This window comes from Myotis lucifugus, unplaced genomic scaffold (genome assembly GCF_000147115.1).
Source record: "Myotis lucifugus unplaced genomic scaffold, Myoluc2.0 scaffold_114, whole genome shotgun sequence".
In the NCBI taxonomy this organism is placed as follows: Eukaryota; Metazoa; Chordata; class Mammalia; order Chiroptera; family Vespertilionidae; genus Myotis; species Myotis lucifugus.
Genome location: NW_005871162.1, coordinates 2,495,154 through 2,514,671, shown reverse-complemented (window position 1 = coordinate 2,514,671; position 19,518 = coordinate 2,495,154). Strand labels below are relative to the sequence as shown.

Below are 19,518 nucleotides of genomic sequence, written 5' to 3'. Positions count from 1 at the left end.
CTGAAAGGACAGAAAACAAAATATTAAAATTATAGGTGATTTAAATCTTTGTACTCTTTTCCTTTAAAAAACAACCCCACACAGCAGTTTATACATTCAATCCATATATATTGAGCAACTATAATGCTCCAGAATTTTCCTAAGGGCTGAATGATGAGTATATATTGTTTTTCGGTAGTTTAAAAAAATATTTCTTAATCTTTATTGTTGAAAGTATTACATATGTCCCCCTTTCACCTCCAATGACCCCTTCTAGCCTGCACCTGCCCTTAAAAATATTTTTTTAAATTAAAGTTGTTCTTCTAACCAATCGTTTTACACATAAGGAAATGTTGACAGCCCTGAGGGAGGAAGTGACTTGCTCAAGGTCACACAGTCAGCCCGCAGAGCCTCGAAGCCCAGCCTGGAGCGCCAGCAAGCACCAGAAAAGGAGAGCTGGTTTGCAACCAAGTTTCCTGAGCACAGCTCTCCTCCAAGGTAAGGAAGTGCTATAAATACCACCATCAGCGTGTGCTTAATCATATACCTTCCACTGCCTTATTGTAGCTAATCATCTGGATGGCATTTTACCAAAAAGTTTCAGAGCAAAGTATAATTTTCTTTCTTGATAATTTTGAGGACTTTTTGTCCTTTACAAAAAAAAAAAGTGTTCTGGGTGTTTTCCCAATTAAAAAAATATTTCCTCCCACTATGGATGCTGCCAGGTTTTTCATGCAAGTCCACCCACTCCGAGCTGCATCCATGTCTGAATATAAGTGGATATATCTAAAAACTGGCTGAGCTCTTATCACAGGATTTAACACAAAGTCATAATTCCTTCAAGATTATCCAATTCACAATATCCATTGGAACAAAAATCCCATTGTCTTTCCTCACAGATCTTAAATTATTAAAAGACCACCAGACATCTAATATAGACCCAACAAAAATGAAATATTTCTGTAAAGCAGAACATTATTTCCATTAGTTATATCAGCTAGAAAGCTTTTACATTTAATTAAATAAATTAATTATAGCCTTTAAACCAACCTCTCACATGAATTAGATTTACAAAATATGTAGCCTTTGGTTGACCTATATTTCATTTTTTAAATTGGGCCCACTCACAATCCAGTAATCAATAAATAGAATACCAGAAATAGTATCCCTATTTGTTAGATATTATAAATGATCAGCTTGGTGGATGCAAAAAGCAAACAGTTATTGATCTATTTGTCTAGTCTTTTTCGATCCATCTCCTGAAGGCATTGTGGATAAAGGCCTTTTTGTTTTTATCTTTATTGTTGAAAGTATTACAGATACTTTCAAAAATAAAAATAAAAAATAAGCCTGGCCAGCATGGCTCAGTGGCTGAGTATCGACCTATGAACCAGGAAGTCACAGTTCAATTCCCGGTCAGGACTTGCGGGCACAATCCCCAGTGTGGGGCATGCAAGAGGCAGCCAATTAATGATTCTCTCTCATTATTGATGTTCTATCTCGTTCTCCCTCTCCCTTCCTTTTGAAATCAATAAAAATATATCTTAAAGAAATAAAAGGGGAAATGTCATTTGGAACTTGACTTGTCAAGGACAGATTGTGTCTCCAAAACAAAATTTGAATCCAACTGTTCTTTTATAAACTAGTGAGGTTTTCTTCTGAGTAAAAGGTCTCTGTTTGTGTCTGTGTATGTTATACATTATGTTGTAAATGTAAGATAATTTCCTACCTCCTATTAGTATTGTTAAAATTAATTTTAAGACATCTTACACTATTGCCAAGATTTGATAAAGTCACTTCAAGAAAATGCCAATTGGTAACTGCTTCCTTTCACAGCTGGCTCCCAGGAGACAAAGACTTTAAAGATCACCTGGAGATTTTGCTCATTCAAAAGATATTCTCTAACCTCCATGGAAGGCTCATCAGGCACCTAACCAGGAATGAACATCGCCCTCTCTCTGACACTCACCTCCACCTGCAGCGGACATCAAAGACTCCTCTCGGAGGAGAGGTGCTGATATCAGAGGTGGACAGCTATTCCAAGACTTGGACAAAGCCTGTACACCTTCGGACTGGTAATTTTTTTTCTTTCTTTTTTTCTTTTTCTTTTTTTTTTTTTGAAAGAGAGAGATGGGAGAGGGAAAAAGAGAGAGAAGCATCAGTGTGAGAGCTAAACATTGATCGGCTGCCTCCTGCACACCCCCAACAGGGGATTGAGCCCGAAACCCAGGCACATGCCCTGACTGGGAATCTAACCATGACCTCTTGGTTCATAGGCCAATGCTCAACCACTGAGCTGTGACGGCCAGGCCCCTCCTTAATTTTAAATGCATAAAAGAAACTGCAAAACTGCCTTTCTGACAATTATTGTCAGTTTGGCTCAAATAAACTCTTACAAAAATTCTCCAGCCCGGCCAGTGTGACTCAGTGGTTGAGTATTGAGCTACGAACCAGGAGGTCACAGTTCGTTTCCCCGACCAGGGCACATGCCTGGGTTTCGGCCTTGATTCCCAGCAGGGGGCGTGCAGGAGGCAGCAGATCAATGATTCTCATGATTAATGTTTCTATCTCTCTCTCCTCCATTCCTCTCTGAAATCAATAAAAATATATTTTAAAAAATTCTCTATAGGTTGAACACCTCTTCTATCAACAGCATGAAATATTTTTGTCTCTCTCTGTATTTCAGGTTCCCATTTCTTTACCCTTAGACCTGATGTGGCTATGAAGGCATGTCTGAATGTCTCACAAACCTAATCCCTGTGATGTGAGTTTTGATAACCGTCACTGCCTCCGCACTGGGAAGGTGAAGGCTACTGTGTTTCTTAAGGGTGACTCTGGTCTATTTTTGAGAAAAACCATAGCATACTAGCACACAACTTTATACAGGCTTTTCATCCATTATTTGCCACTCTGATAAATCAAAACCGTAGATATTATTTCAGCGAGCATATCCGAAAGGAAGAGAACCTAGTAGGTAAAATCTCAAGCGATGGCAGGCAGTCCTGACTTTGAAGAGCCACTCGGTCACTTATGAGGTGTGTGACCCTCGGCAAGTGACTTAGGTTGCAATTTCCTCAATTGTAAAAAATTGGTAATGGCCCCGGGACTGTGGAAGAGAATGCACAGCTTGCCACGGTGCCTGGTACATAGTAAGTGCTTCATACAATAAATGTTACTTAACAGTATTAATAAGATGTTTTTCAGGTTTAATATATATAATGCAACCAGCATTTACAAAAGACTTATTCATCCCTCTTCCCCAAATCAGAAACCCCAACAATACTGCCTTGGGAATTACTGTGAAGACTAGAAAATAGGACAAAATAACTCTCTAATGCCTTCCTTTCCAAATGAGGTCAATATTCTAATGCTCCTGTTTATATTTACTCTCTCCTGGTTCCCTCTGATGGAGCCTCAGCTGTTCCTGGGGGTGATTATCTCCTGGGATCCGACCAACCACTTTTGAAGTAGACTTCTGTAGCTGAGCCCCTTTGTGAGCACAGTTTAATGTTCAGCAGGAATTCAGTATTTGCTAAATCTCTGACCTTAACATCACTCACCACATTGCTTTCTGCTGAAGATCCTAAGCTAACGAAGAGCATGCTTTTGTTAAATGTTTTGACAACCTTGGAGTATACAAATGCCTGGTGAATCAGCTGGCCCCCAAGTCCTTTCAGATGTTGGCAACACACTGTAGTATGTTGCAATGACCTGCCTTCTCACTATGGGCTGTAAAACTGTTCATGCTAGGAACCCCAGGATGGCCAAGGAACAGATGGAAACTAAGAATCACCTCCTAGGGTAGTGATGGCGAACCTTTTGAGCTCGGCGTGTCAGCATGTTGAAAAACCCTAACTTAAGTCTGGTGCCGTGTCACATATAGAAAGTTTTTAATATTTGCAACCATAGTAAAACAAAGACTTATATTTTTGATATTTATTTTATATATTTAAATGCCATTTAACAAAGAAAAATCAACCAAAAAAATGAGTTCGTGTGTCACCTCTGACACGCGTGTCATAGGTTCGCCATCACTGTCCTAGGTTCTTGGGCGCTCACCAGTACTCTTGAGAAAGGGAAGGAATGTCCCTCTCCCATAGCATCCCAACCCCTCTTCTTGGCTGCTTCCTCTAGAACCCTAATGAGAAAAGGGGAAGCGGTGAGGGGTAGTGATGCTAGTGGGCCTGGCAAACCCATGGTCAGAAATAGCAGCTCCAATGGGGGTGTCAATGGAATGCCCTGCCATCAACAAAGCCCTTTGTTAATGATGAGTTTAGGACAGTGGTCGGCAAACCGCGGCTCGAGAGCCACATGTGGCTCTTTGGCCCCTTGAGTGTGGCTCTTCCACAAAATACCACGTGCGGGCGCACGTACAGTGCGATCGAAACTTCGTGGCCCATGCACAGAAGTCAGTTTTCGGCCTGGGCGAGTCTATTTTGAAGAAGTGGCATTAGAAGAAGTGGGGATACATTAGCTGAGGTCGACCCCTCAGATTGAGAACGTTTTTAGCAAAGGCCATCTTAGGAGTACCCTAATTAAGTTAATAACAATGTACCTACCTATATAGTTTAAGTTTAAAAAATTTGGCTCTCAAAAGAAATTTCAATCGTTGTACTGTTGATATTTGGCTCTGTTGACTAATGAGTTTGCCGACCACTGGTCTAGGACAACAGAAAGTGCTTGTACGATAACTAAAAACAGGTTACAAAATTGTTGTTGTTGTTAAAACTCACCGGAGGATATTTTTCCATTTTTGAGAGAGTGGAAGAAAGGGGGAGAGACAGAGAGAGAGAAAAACATGGATGTGAGAGAGACACATCGATTGGTTGTCTCCTGCACATGCCCCAGTTGAGGCCAGGGATTGAGCCTGTAACCAAGATACATGCCCTTGTTTGGAGTTGAACCCAAGACTCTTCAGTCCACAGGCCGACATTCTATCCACTAAACCAAACTGGCCAGGGCCAGGTTACAACATTTTAAATACACGTACTTACACACACACATATAATCTCAGTTATGTTGAGTAAAAAACATAAAGGCAATTCACCAAAGTGTTGGTTGTCATGTGGGAGATTCTAGGTAATCTTCTTTCTATTTTTCTATTACTTTTCCAACTTTTTATCAGTTGGATTGCCTATCATTTGGTATCTGAGAATCTTACATAACATGTAAAAATCAGTTCATGAAAATTTGGCAAAGCCTGGGCAATGTTGTTCAGTGGTTAGATCGTCAGCCCTCTCACCTAAAGCTTGCGGGTTTGATTTCTAGGCAAGGGCATGGACCTAGGTTGCAGGTTCGATCCCCAGCCCTGGGCCTGGTCCGGGCTGCAGGAGGCAACCGATTGACGTGTCTCTCTCTTCTCTTCTCTTCTCTTTTCTTCTCTTCTCTTCTCTTCTCTTCTCTTCTCTTCTCTTCTTTCTCTCTCTCCCCTCCCCTCCCCTCTCCCCTCCCCTCCCCTCCTCTTCTCTCTCTCTCTCTCCCCTCCACTCTCTCTAAAAATCAATGAAAAAAATATCCGCAGGTGAGAATTAACAACAACAAAAAATTTGGCAAATTTCAGTTTCTAGCCAAAGGGAAATATGAATGTTCAGCTTTCAAAACAAACAATGATCTGTCTTACGAAAGACTTTGACCATTGCCCACATGCTGAAGGCTGACAATTAGTAACTAGGAGGAAGGCTTCCTCCCCAACATGGATGTGAGCAGCCTGCCCCAGGGCCCTTTCGCTGGGTCAAATCATTCCTTTTTTCTATTAAATACTCTGGTCAATCATGGATGCTTGGGGCAGGTGAAGAGGGGGAGGTGTAAAGAGAGTAAAATTGTTGGAAATCAGTAGGGTCAACAAACTACTGGCCAGGCTTTGAAAGCCTGAACTGCCTGTACTTGGACTAAATAGTCGTATTTGTTTCACCCTCAAAGCATCGCCCTGGGGGAAGACCTCAAGCACATCCTTGAATGAAGCTCTTAGGCCTGAAGGGTATCAATATGGAAGGAGCAATTTCCCTCACCGCAGCCCAGAACACAAACCTCAAGGCGTGAGGGTTTGACTTTAGGGGAAGTGCTGAGTGGAGTTTGAAATACAGGTTCCAGCACAGCTGCCCTGCTCAGCTCCTGATCTTGCGCTCAGGAGCCTTGGAGAAACCTGTAAGGTTCGTTTCATTCACCTGCGCCTCTAGGCCTTTGTGCCTGGAGAAACCCAAGCTCTCTCACCTGGGAGCGGGGGAAGGTGACCTGATCCCCTACACCAGCCGCAGAGCTGCAGGTGCTCACGCAGCAGGAATCTGAGGCTGGATTAATGTTCCCGGGCCAGGACGGGAAGCCGTGGGACCAGGCCCCTGGATGCAAGGGGGAGTGCCTGGGAGGTCACACCTGGAATACTTCTTTTGGAATCCCTTGTCAGGGCTGTGGCTTTTTTTTTTTTTTTTTTTTTTGGTTAATCCTCACCTGAGGATATTTTCCCATTGATTTTTAGAGACAGCGGAAGGGAGGAGAGACAGAGCGAAAAACATGGATGTGAGAGAGGCACATCGATTGGTTGCCTCTCGCAACCTGAGACCCAAGTACATGACCTTGACCTGGAATCGAACCTGCGACCCTTTAGTCCATAGGACGACTCTCTATCCACAGGGCAGGGCTGTGACGTTTCTCCTGGAGAGTGGAGGCAAATAATGTGGACACGCTGGCTTCCAGCCCACCCAGACCTCTCACCACTCACCACACAGGCAGTAACTACCAGGTGAAAGTCTTTTTCATTTGCTTCTGGCTGGGAATGGAGGGCGGGAGCAATACCTGGGAACGCCAACAACACAGTAGGGAAGGCTTGTGGGTTCCCATAGAACACGGGCGTCAGGAGGATAAACGGCGGAGAGAAATGAGGGCAAGAGAAGAGACGGCCTTAAACTTGTCCAATTACCCAAATGGAGGGGTAGGAGACAGCTGGGTTCGCCAAGAGGGGCTGATGCGGCGAGCAGGGACCCTAGAAGCGGGAGCTCTGGTGGAGAACCTAGTCCAGCTCTGAGCCCGGCCGGCTCTGGGGGTCACTTAGGCCTCGAGACGGAGAGCCCGCGAGGAGGGTCTGCCTGAACCCCGGGCAGCCGGAGTGGCGGGCCCGAGGGCTCCGCAGGGATCCAGGGAGGGGGTGCACCCCGGGGTGGGTACCTTGGTGCCCTGCAGGAAGTCATCGACGGCCCTCGTGCCATGAACGGGAACTGCATGTGCGTGTGGGTGTCGATGCCGCCGGGTAGGACCAGCTTGTCCGCGGCGTCCAGGACCCGCAGCCCGCGGGCGCGCCCCCCGGCGGCAGCAGATCGCGCCCCAGCGCCCGCACCACGCCGTCCTCCACCAGCACGTCCGCCACCTGCGAGGAGTCGGCGTTGACCACGCGACCCCCGCGGATCAGGAGCCTGGACGGCGCTGCCATTCCTGGGGGGGGCCGGGGCGGGGGCGCACGGCTGGATGGGCGAGCGGGGGCGACCTCCTTGCAGATACCCAAGGCCTGGCTCCGGTCTCCGGCTCGGGCTACAAGCGAGGGGCGAGTCGGAAGTCCCAGAGACCCGGCGGGTTTATCAACCGGCCTCCGGACGTGGACTCCACCCCCAGGGCCGAGGGGCTGGCCCCAAAGGCTGGGACCCAACAGGAGATCCACACAGTTCAATGCAACACCCAGCCCGAGCTGGAGAGAACCACTGGGCCCGGATTTCCTTTTAAATATTCATTAGCAAATCGCCCCACAGTCCCAGTAATTGGCAGACTGAAAGTTCAGAGGGAAAGTATTTAATCAAGTTGAAACAAGAACAACTTGATGTCAACTATTCTCCAAGTTTGAACGACGCAATTCATACCGGCCTGTTTTTCTTGGAAAATAACAGGTAATATAACTCCAAAGATCTAGGTGTGTTTTGTTTTTTTCTCCCAGCTTTCCACAAAATGATCTTAGAAGCCTTCAGTTAAATCTTTTTTTCCCCTCTTGGTATAAAATATCCTCATATATAAAATTGAGATAATATTTGTCCTTCCCCTCCAGGTGTGTGTTGAGAAGCAAATATGCTGACCAACGTGAATGCACCTTAATAAAAGGGGAAGCACCATACACACGTGTTTAACAAATACCAGCTTTGTAAGGACTGACCCCGAACGGGGGTTGCATAGAGGAGTAAGCGGTAAAGATAAGTCACATTCTGCCAGGCCAGGGTGTCTCCGTGGTGGAGCATCAATCTATGAACCAGGAAGTCACGGTTCAATTCCCACTGAGGACACATGCCAGGGCTGCGGCTCAGTCCCGGGTGGGAGGCATGCAGGAGGCGGCCAATCAATGATTCTCTCTCATCATTGATGTTTCCATCTCTCTCTCCCTCTCCCTTCCTCTCTGAAATTAATAAATATATATATATTTTAAAAAAAGATAAGTCACATTCTGAGCTCAAGGAGCTAAGAGCCAGTGTGACGCACATACATATTTCACTACATAACAGAATATCTAAAGCGGAAAATTCTATCTTTGAGAGGGGATAACAAGAGTTTAGAGGAAAGGGAAAGTTTATTTCTGCCTTGAAGAAAATTAAATATGGAAGTTTACGAAAAGCTATTTGAACCAGCATATAAAGGACATGAACATATGGAAATGAGAATGGGAGAGGAATGGTGTTCTAGGTTGAGGGAACAAAGTAGGCAGAGGCACAGAGGAGGTGATGATGCGTTGGGTCTGAACTCCATGAGGTTAAGCTAGGGATATGGTTGGACAACGGTGGACCATCCCTTTCCAGCGCTCAGGAAGACGGGACAGCACTGCGTAGGGAAGGCAGGGAGGCAGATTTTCAAGGGCGCCACGACCAAATTCGGTAGAAAGGTTGGAGTGTGGTGGACATCTGCTGTTCCAACATCTATTCTTGTCCGTACCCTGCTAATAGTCCCTGAGTGTCTTTGGTGGGAAATTCTCCAACCGCATTCTCAGAACACTTGCCTTGATTGTACTGATGGGAGCGCTGGCTCTGGGACTGACCTGCTCAACTAAACTCTGCCAATCACAATAGGAAATCCTCACAGCCACACCGATGGGTGCAGGGGTGGGTACCTGTCCCAAGCAGACTGTGCCCAGTGAGAGCAGACCCTCCGACTTCTGAAAGGCTGAGCGGCTCAGTTTGTTCTTTCCTGCTGGATTTGCATCTGGGAGGGTGCAAGCAAGAGGCTCAGGCAGCTGCCTAGACAACAAAGGGAGACAGTCCTTCTGTGAACAGAGCCAACACAGAGAACAGGTGGAGAGGCGGAAGGAGACTGGGTTCTCACAACATTGTGGGAGCTCCTGACCACCAGGCCTGAAGTTCCCGCCCCTAGTGCTGCCACTGTTTGCTGCAGCTGGTTTACTTTGGATCTTTTGTCATTGTCAACTGTCAGCTGACCGGCTGGGAAGATACCTTTGAGTCTGGAGACTAGGTGGTCACACATGACCTTGAGAGAGCATTTTCAATATTATTGCCAAATTTCCTCAAGCTTCACATTGCACAAACCTCACAACGATTAGACATCAGAAAGCACCAATAATTTCAAGTTCCACAGATTTTTCTGTCAAGCCAAGAAAAAGAAACCCAAAAATTTAGTTGTGAAATTATTGTCAAAAGACCATGGTGGAAAGGTGAAAGGAGTAATTATAAATATGATGAAACGCTTACCAGCTCTACAAGTCTGCACCATCCTAGGAAAATAAGATTGGATGTCAGGGTGGTTGTGACATCCTCTCTGAAACTGTCCAGTTGAATGATTTCAAAGGTTTCTTTATCTTAGACTCGATATCATGAAATGCCCTGTGACACAGCACAAAACAAACCTCCCACGTTTAATGGACTCCAACTTTGATCAGAAAAGGGGGTTTGTAGAAATGTCACCAAAGCAGGAGGACATGGCTCATTGAGATTCGCTAACTGCAATGGAAGAGACGGGTGGGTCAGTTTGAGGAGAAGTGCGGGCTGGCAGAAGGGGTCATGCCCCTTTCTGGCCATTATTGTCCCACACCAGGGGGAAGGTTGTGCCTGGGCAAACGTGCTTAGAGGGGAAGTGTGTCCTCAGAACACCCTCACCTCCCTTTGCTTTACCAGACACCCAGGACCCTCAATGGGTAGGAAACCAGTACTAGGGAGAGGTGGTGTTGGCATGGGGTGAAGATGGGAAGCAAGACTCCTGCTGTTTTGCCTTCTTCTTGCTGGTGAAACAATCAGTTTGATTGATTGAGCAAAGTCTGTCTGAGAACACATTACATGAGTCACCCCACTTTCCATGGGAGATATGCTTCAAGACCCCCAGTGAATGCCTGAAACCACAGATAGTACCGAACCCAGGGCAGAGTGAGAGAGCAAGATTTCATCACTCTACTCGGAAGTGCATGCAGTTTAAAACTTATGAGTTGTGTATTTTTTTATTTAAAAAAATATATTTCTTAGTTGTTTAAAGTATTACATATATCTCCTTTTCCCCCCAATGGACCTCTTCCCGGTCATTCCCACCCCCACCCCACCCCCAGCACATGCCCTCTCCCCACTACTGTCTGTCTTCATGGGTTATGCTTAAATGCATGCATACAAGTCCTTTGGTTGATCTCTCACCTCCTCCCCTCTCCCCTTCTCCCGCTCTCGAGCATCAAAGACAGATAAGTGCATCATATTCATCTTCGATGACCTGTCACAGTAAGAAGTGCTCACTAACTTCATTTTCAGCTTGTCAAATTACAGTACGGGACTCCATGGAGGAATTCTCCCCCTCCCCCACCCCCCCCAGAGGAATTTTTAAGCGTTTTGTTCATATTAATAAGAACACAGATTCAGTCTCATTTACTATTTAATTTGCAGTTTTGCTTTCAAAAACAAGTATTGTTCTGCAAAATAAATAACTGTGATGCTGAAATAAACCACTAGATGGCTTCTTGAAAAGACCAACTATTCCTTTGGTTTGCTCAGCAAGTTGCTATACAAATATGGTGACCCACTCCTGGTGACCTTATCTCTATTGATATATGGCTATTATCATTCCCTTTTAAAGTTGGAGAGGAAAATAGCTTATTTGTTTATTTGAATATGACTAATGCATCCTTTTGTGGACATTGTGTAATGTGCACATACAATTTCATGTAATTATGACTTTCTAGATTTATAAAACGTATTATTTACATTAAACAAAGTTTCACAGTATGATTTAAAGAACATGTGAATTGAGCATAATTATTGAACCTATAGTAGTCCCTCCATGAATATTCATAGAATAATTAGTTGTTGAATTTGGATACACCTGGCACTGGGCTAAGGCCAGTTGTTACATCTGTACAAAAACTCAACGAGGGAAGTATTGCTTCCATTTTTTAAAAATTATGGCCCAGAAAGGTTAATTGCTTAGGTAACATAGTCGATCAGATTTAGATTATACTGCTAAATAGATGAAGACGGTATGTTCCACCTTTAATTTGTTAAAACAACCGCTATTCTCCTGAACAATAAGCAGCAACAGCTTCAGTCCAAATCTAAAAGCAAGCAGGAAAAAAGGTGGTATTATCTGTGCTTTTGTTCTCTAATCTTTGAGAGCTTATTGAGATATAACTTGTATATCACAAGTTCATCTATTTGTACAGTTTAATGGTTTTTAATATAATTACCAAGTTTTACAATGTTCATCAACCTGCAAAGAAACCTGGACCCATTAGCAGTCACTCACCACCACCTTTCCCGCCCACCTGGTTCCTAGCTCTAGGCAACCATTCATCTATTTTCTGTTTCTAGCTTTGAGTATTCAGGACATTTCATATAAATAAAATCATACAATATATGGTCTTTTGTGAATGGCTTCTTTCATTTAGTATAATGTTCTCAAAGTTCACTTATGTTGTAGTATGTTTTAGCATGTCATTCCTTTTTATTGCCAAATAACATTTCATTGTATGGCTATATCACATTCTGTTTATGCATTTATCAAACATACATTTGGGTTGTTTTTACTTCATGGCTGTTATCAATAATGCTGCTATGAACACTCATGTACACATTTTGTGTGGACATGTTTTCATTTCTTTTGGGCATATACCTAGGAGATGAATTTTTGGGTCTAAGTGGTAAATAACTTTTGAAGCGCTGCGATACTGCTTTCCACAGCAGCTGCACAGCTGTGCACGCCCACCAGCAGTGGGTGAGGGTTCCAGTTTTTTCACATCCTTGCCAACACTTGTCATTGCCTCTCTTAGTAAGTATGAAGCCCTCCTAGTGAGTATGAAGTGGTTGTTTTCTAATCTTTTTATGCTATGAAAAAATAAAACACACATCATTCCAAAATAAAACAGAAATCCTTATACCATGTGGTTGTAAAAAAAAAAAAACACCCTTAAATATAAAGTAAGATCTATTCTTCTCCATGTGAAAATATAACACGTTAAAGATGTAGTTCAAGTTCCAAGAGTTATCCTGCTTCCAGTCTCAGCGACAATGCACTTAGTCGTCTTATATTGTTGGTCTTATATGCTGATATTTGAGGGTGACACCTACCTCGGAGATTTCTCGTGAGGATTAGAAAGGAAGTACATATGGGCATCGAGTACCATGCTTGGTACTCAGTATTAATAACTGGGTGCTATTTTCATTCCAAATTAAGAAAATGGGACAAAGCACTGTTTTTGCACACTTGGGCTAGTGATTCTAATGGTAACGCATGAGCTAGGGAAGTGGAAATCATGTTCCAAATTTAATGATGAAATCTCAATAAAAACACAGCAAGCATGCAAACAAAATCCAACCAAAGGAAACTAATAGAATCACGATGAAGTTAAAATTCACATGATGCACAATAACAAATACAAAAACTGTACTTAAGGGAAGGCAGACTATGGAACATTAAATCTAAAAGCCAAATTAGATAAGGAATTTCTATGTTCCTTGAAATCAGAGCTCTGTTGATAAGATAGAAATGTAAATAAATATTCAGGTAACACTTGATCCCACTGCATTGGAATTGAGAAAAGTTTAATAGTTTTGTTTTTTAAATCATAATTTCTAAATATAAATTGCTTCTCTGCATTTCTGCTCTTTGTAGTGCTCAACACACATCACTAAGTTCATAGCATGTAGCCACATCTGTTCTGGGCTCTATAGAAGTTCTTCACTTGGGCTTTTTAATAATAAAATAAAGAGGTCTGTGCCAAGATATCACTCTACCTTTGCTTAGTGAGTCTCCTTTTCATTGAGATGCAGCCATAATCAGGAAAACGAGCCGACTGCTATAAGAAATCTTCTCTTTCAGAAAGTTCCCCTAAGACACAAAAGGATTATTTGGTCCTATCCAAAATGCCCATGAACACATTTGGCCTATGCCAAATATATCGAAAGCATAATACACATGGCCAAGTAGAGTTTATTTCAGGAATGCAATGGTTCAAAATGACAAAAATATGAATATATTAATAACACATCAAAAGAGAAAGGAGAAAAATCATACGATCAACTCCATAGATAATGAAAAGGATGTGATAAAATTCAACATGCATTCTTGGTTAAATTTAAAAAAAGAATGGGGTTAATGGATGTGCCTTAACATGATTAAATGTATCTATTTCAACCCAATTCATTATAGCCAATATGTTCAACATTATTTTGAATGTACTAGACAATGCAATTAATTGAGACAAAGAGTTTTGCAAATTGGAGGACATGATTGTGTAACTGGAAAACACATAAAAATGAACTGAAATACTATTATAAATTACAAAATGGGAGTTTAGTAGGTGGGCAGAAAATTAACATAATTAGCCTTCATATATACCAAAATCAGACTAAATTATAAACAGAAAGAACTTCCTTAATAATAACATGATTAAATTCTAAGAATAAACTCGAAAAATGTACAAGATAGCTGTAAAGTAAAATGTGAAACATATCTGAAGTAACAAAAGACAAACAAATGGGCACCTTTGTAAGATATGGCACCATGATTTAGACAGATTTAACATAATTATGTCAAATTTCACTAATCTACAAAAAAAAACCTGTCTAAAAAAATAAAAGTACCGATGGATTTGTTTTGTGGAACTCAGCAAGTTGATTCTATCAAGTTAAGATGAAAAATAAGCAAGAATCTTTGAAACACATAAAATTACAGTTATTAAACAGTGTAGGACTGGTACAAAATAGAAAGGCAGATCAACTGAAGGGAATAGAATTTGAGTCTAAAAGCATAGTCAAATAATGTGGAAATTTACTATAAGATAAAAGGATCATTTCAAAAAGTAAAGAAAGGATGAATTTATTTGATAAACAGCTTTGGGATAACTAGGATAACTTGGGGGGGAAAAGGAAGTGATTTAAATTCAGGCTGATCAATGATTTAATGTGAAAAAATCAAATAATTGAAATACCTAACTTTACTTTTAGTATTAAAATTTTAATATGACCTGGCCAGGGTGGTTCAGTTGGTTGGAGCACTGTCCCATACACTGAAAGGTCTTGGATTCAATTGTGGTCACGGCACATACCTGGGTTGCAGGTACAATCCCTAACGGGGGCACATATACGAGGCAACTACTGTATGTTTCACTCTCTTATTCATGTTTCTCTCTCTCCCTAAATCAATAAAAGCATAGCCTTGTCCTCAGGTAAGGATTTAAAAAAAGGAAACAAAAACCCTTAACTCTAATAGATACATATTTTTGAAAAAAATTTAAAGAAAAAGTATGCATAGAATACAATTTGATATATTATAGATAAACTAGAGGCCCGATGCATGACATTCATGCAAGAGTAGGCCTTCCTTCCTCAGGCTCTGGCACCAGCTTCCCTCTGGCACCCGGGACCTGGGGTGCCCTCGCAACCCCGGCTTCATCTGCAAGGTCATCTGAAAGGACATCTGGAAGGATGTCCAGTCTAATTAGCATATTACGCTTTTATTATTATAGATTACATATATCACTTATATATGGATATATTAATGTACCTATACGGTATTTTGGAAGGATATAGAAGAATCTGGTATTGGTGTCTATCTCTCTGAAAGGGAACTAAAAGATGGATGTCAGGTAGGAGAGAGACTTAGGTTTTACTGTTTGACCCAGAAAGATTTATTAGTTAAGAAAAAATTTAAAACATGTGCTAGGAAACAAACCCAAAAAACCCTATGCATGGCAGTATATTCTATAGGGGTCTGAAATGCATCCAAACATAATATAAAGAGAACTGATTGGGTTACTGCATTGATTGACGATACATCAACCAGAGGTAGTTTTTCCAAGGCAAATAACATTCAGGTCCGCAGGGAGTCTCATCCCCCAGTGCTGGTATAAGCAACAACTTGACTAAAAAGTAGTTAAGGAAGAACTCCCCAAACCTCTATGTTGTTTCTTCTTGAGAGACATGCTACATACTCTAAGGCCTGAATTTGTATATGCACCAAAATGAAACAAAAATAAAGAGCAATTCTGATTTAAAAAGTACCCCAAAGCAATACAAAAAAAGTCATTTTAATTTTGATAGATATTAAAACATTTCAGTCAGTTTCTCCTGACAGCATAACACGACAAATACACAAGACCTCAAACATGCTTTAAAATGACATTCAGCAAAGTATTTAAAACTCAATAAATAGCAATAATCACACACAAGTACATATTTCATAATCATTAAGCTACGAAAACAGACAGCTAAAGAATAAATAAACAGGAATTGACAATAAAAATAATATGTGGGGTTTGCAAATCACTCTACTTAAAATAGGGGCTGATCTAAATGATTTAATTTGTTTTTCAACATGTAGCATGATCCCCCTCAAGAATAAAATATATGGAAAAAGTCACTTTCTTATAATAATGCAGTCTTTAAATACAACAAATAAATATAAAACCAGCAAAGAAATTTCAATTTGTAATAAAAATGCCCCCTTCGCCCCCCCAAAGCTATGGAAATATATAGTTATTGTGGTAGCAAATAATAGCATTTAAAGTGATAGTGCTTATGCACTAAACTCATCTGAGACCTTTATATGATTTTAGTGCAAATCCCTAGGGTCCAATACAAGCATAACCCTATACCAGGGAAAGACATTACCAGTTGGAACTTATCTTGTACAATTTTTGTACATATTTTATAAAGTTCAAGATTTAATGCATAGTAGAATATCTTCATCCGCTCAATCCTGTCCCTAAATAGAGATGAAAAAGAAATGACTTGTAATTTTGCCATTTGGTTTAATACCATATTAGAGTATTAAAGTCAAGATTAGAAAACCTATAAAAGTTTCATTTTTGCCATTAGTTTACCTAACTTTATCTAAATTTCACATCACTGCATGTTCAACATAAGAGAAAAAATTTTAGACAAAGTTTTTTTTCCCTTTAACAAGTTCTTATTATGATGAAATCCAGTAATATTTGGACAAATGATATATAAATAAAAACACATGAGAGTACAAGGGTCCCCACCCTGCACTGGGAGTACATTAACAACCTTGACTTCTAGAATATTAAGTTACAAGATGTATTGGCAAAAGCAGAAAGGGTTCAATTAAAATAAGATATTTTGTACAAATAATAGTTTTAACATAGGATAAACTGACATCAAATGAGTTTCAGCAGCCATATTTCTAACATGAACTACAGTACCAGGATAAAAACAATGAGAAACAAATGGAAGAACACCATTGAACAGTATGAATACATAATGCATGTTTAGCTGCTAAAATAGCAAACTCTAAAGTTACAAATTATTTAATTTAACCATGCAGGCTAACATACAATAATAAGAAATCACCCTGCATCTTTTTTCTCTTTAAATTAATACTAGTTTAATTGTAAAGTTACAAAACAATGACTGGATATTGCTCCAACTTGTATATAATTTCCTTTATGTGATTCGTACCTAACAAAGTAACAAAGCCTCATCATCACTCGTTTCGTTTTTCAGTGCTGCCTCTAAGCACGTGTCCGGTATCTGGGCAGTGTGCACAATACCACAGCGCTCACAGGGGCCGTCTCGACTGCCTGGCCTCACGCCAGGGTTTGTTGCAGTGTATGGTTGCCTGAAGCCTTGGCCTTGATCTGAGGCAAGATCAAGAAGAGGTCTAGAGCAGTCGTTCACGTCCAAGTCTGAAGCTCCATCCGAAACTGGAATTAGCATTTCCACATCATCGTCTTCTTCTCTTCCACCGACCCCGTTATCAAGTTGTCTCAAAGGACTCTGGTTCTGATTGACGGAGCTTGACCGGCCTAACGTAAAACGTACCCAACGTAGCCCCTGAGTCATCCGACTTAGTGCACTTGTGAGCTGGTGCCGAGCCGGACTCACACTTGGGGGCTCCACACTGGTCACGTCCCTTCCATTATCGGAGTGGCCGCCCCGGGCACTCTGAGTGGAGGAGCTTCCACTGGCTCCCACGGTTGCTTCTACGGCTGTGGTGGGAGGGACTTTCTGGGGCAGAGGAGCTGCAACCCCGCCAGATGCTCCGGCTGCGTCTCTCCTCTCAGTCTCTGTGTCGGTGTCGTCCGACTCCACGGAAAACAGACTTCTGTGAGTGTGATTCCTTTCAGGTTCTCTGCTGGTGCCCTGACTAGGGACAACCTCGTCACCATCTGCTGAGACCAAAGCCAAGGACCCTGAATGACGCGATCTTGCAAAGTTGAAAATGCGATTCCAAATGTTGCTGGATCTGCCTGCCATAGGAAGCCTGATTGAAGTAAATCCAAGCTGGGATCGTACAGCTAGCCTCAGGTTTTCCAGAACAGAAGCCTATGAAAAGAAGAGATCTTTAAGAAAGCAAACAAGCACAAAAGATTGAAAACACCCTTCTAGTAAGAATGTGCTGTGGCTGAAAACTCTATTCCTCACTGCTAGGGTCTATGAAGGGAGAATAAAGTTTTCTTGACTACACAGGCTCAACTCACTATGGAATCTAATCCACAACTTGAATCATTGCTCATTGTGTAAGATTCTCTTAACACTTCATTTTTTATAGGCGACTTTAAGGTGATATTTCGTATCAATTGTAACAGCTACTTATTTAAGAACTTCACATAGTAATCCAATCCTAAAAGTGTACCAAAGTCAAAAGATAAAATTTGATACTTCTTTAGCTGGGAAGATGGAAGAATCGCCACCATAATTCACTAAATGACCTAAAGCAGCGTGGAAACTAGGCCCATAGCTGTTCTTTGTTTTTGTTGTTGTTTTTTGCTGTTGTTTGATTTTTAACACATAACAAGTGAATCTTGAATTACAAGGTTGAGACTTTCCAAAACGTGAAAATTATATTTATAGTTGGTTCTCAAGGATTTGTTGTGTGACTGGACACTGAGGACTTGTAAATAAAGGAACTAATATATCTGTTATACAGCACAGGAATAAATAAATAAATAAATAAATAAATAAATAAATAAATTTGTAATATGGCACAGGAACAAAAAGCTAAAGAAATTAATTAATTTGTTAATAGCACTACACAAAGGTATCTGAGACATTTGAATTCCTTCTTTCTCTTTAAAGATTAAGTTTTATTTTCCAGTTTAGTATTAAGTATTAAATTATATCCTTATTCTTTGCAATTGGTGATTTTTAATTAGTACATATGGGAGTGATTTAATTAGTACATATTGTCCAACCGAAAAGGAAAATCTACTTTTTTTCTAGATGAATGAGTTTACAGATTATGAAAAAAACAAAACAAAAACAAGCCTACCGCATTATATAAGACAGTCTTTAAGCTCCATCTAGTGGTTATTAAAAAGGAATATTCCAATGTGGGGCAAACGTGGCTTTATCAATCTGGCAGTTAGTACTGGGAATATGGCCTTTCGAGGACACAACGGGGAACAGCACCTCCTTCCAAATGATGATCCAGGTTTCCTCTGCCCCTCCCCTCGCAGGTGAAACCAGGAAGAAGTGACAGCACACGCTCTCTGTCACCCTCTGTGACGGGCTATTCCAGCATGTTACTAATATGTTACTAGCATGTTAATTTTAGTATTCCAGCATGTTACTAATATGTTACTAGCATGTTAATTTTAGTATTCATTCTTAAGTCTTCTAAATGTTCAGTTGAAGTAGAATTCGATTTGAGAAATTTCACTTTGGGTTTTAATTAAATTAACCAAAAGAGTAAAATGCTTAAGAACCATAGAACCAAGTCAGAAGAATGAAAAGTATACTTTTGTATGTTGTGGTATCTGTTAAGATACAATGAAACAATGATGCTTTCAAATTCTCCATATATAACCCTTGACTTCACTGCAAAAATGTTGAGAGTCATGGGTCTGTCATCAAACATTCAAGTACAGGTTTCATTTTAAGAGGCACTGAAACAGAAATCAGAGTTGCGATATACCTGATTAGGTGAACACACAGGAAAATCTTCGACCGGTGGGATTAAGCCCTGAGCAATCAACTGTCCGTATGAGGGGGGAGCTTCTCTTCTTAGCAATTCTGCTTCCACTCTTGACAGCTGTGTTTCAAATGATCTTTGAGAAGAAACAAGGGAATTAAGAGGGTTAAAGAAAAAGGTAAGCAAAAAATTTTTTTTAATCATCACTAATTAAAACAA

The 19,518-nt window shown here is 41.1% G+C and overlaps 2 protein-coding genes across 5 annotated transcripts in view; both read right to left on the bottom strand.

Moving 5' to 3' along the window:
• DPYS (dihydropyrimidinase) overlaps positions 1 to 7,633 on the bottom strand; it is a 68,919-nt gene extending 61,286 nt beyond the window's left edge. Inside the window, 3 exon segments of the mRNA XM_014459706.2 lie at positions 7,138 to 7,178; positions 7,181 to 7,261; positions 7,264 to 7,633. Of these exon segments, the coding sequence (XP_014315192.1) occupies positions 7,138 to 7,178; positions 7,181 to 7,261; positions 7,264 to 7,399 (258 nt within the window). The 5' untranslated portion in view covers positions 7,400 to 7,633.
• Positions 7,634 to 13,231: 5,598 nt separating this feature from the next.
• Positions 13,232 to 19,518, bottom strand: part of LRP12 (LDL receptor related protein 12) — a 53,296-nt gene continuing 47,009 nt past the window's right edge. For 2 of the 4 annotated variants that reach the window (XM_006093338.3, XM_006093339.3), the window contains 2 exons: positions 19,303 to 19,435; positions 15,414 to 17,711 (listed from right to left, as the gene is read on the bottom strand). In XM_006093338.3, the coding sequence (XP_006093400.1) occupies positions 16,845 to 17,711; positions 19,303 to 19,435 (1,000 nt within the window). In that variant the 3' untranslated portion in view covers positions 15,414 to 16,844. Of the gene's footprint in view, positions 13,252 to 15,413; positions 17,712 to 19,302; positions 19,436 to 19,518 lie in introns of those variants that run through there. The other 2 variants (XM_023757788.1, XM_023757787.1) reach the window with 2 other exon arrangements.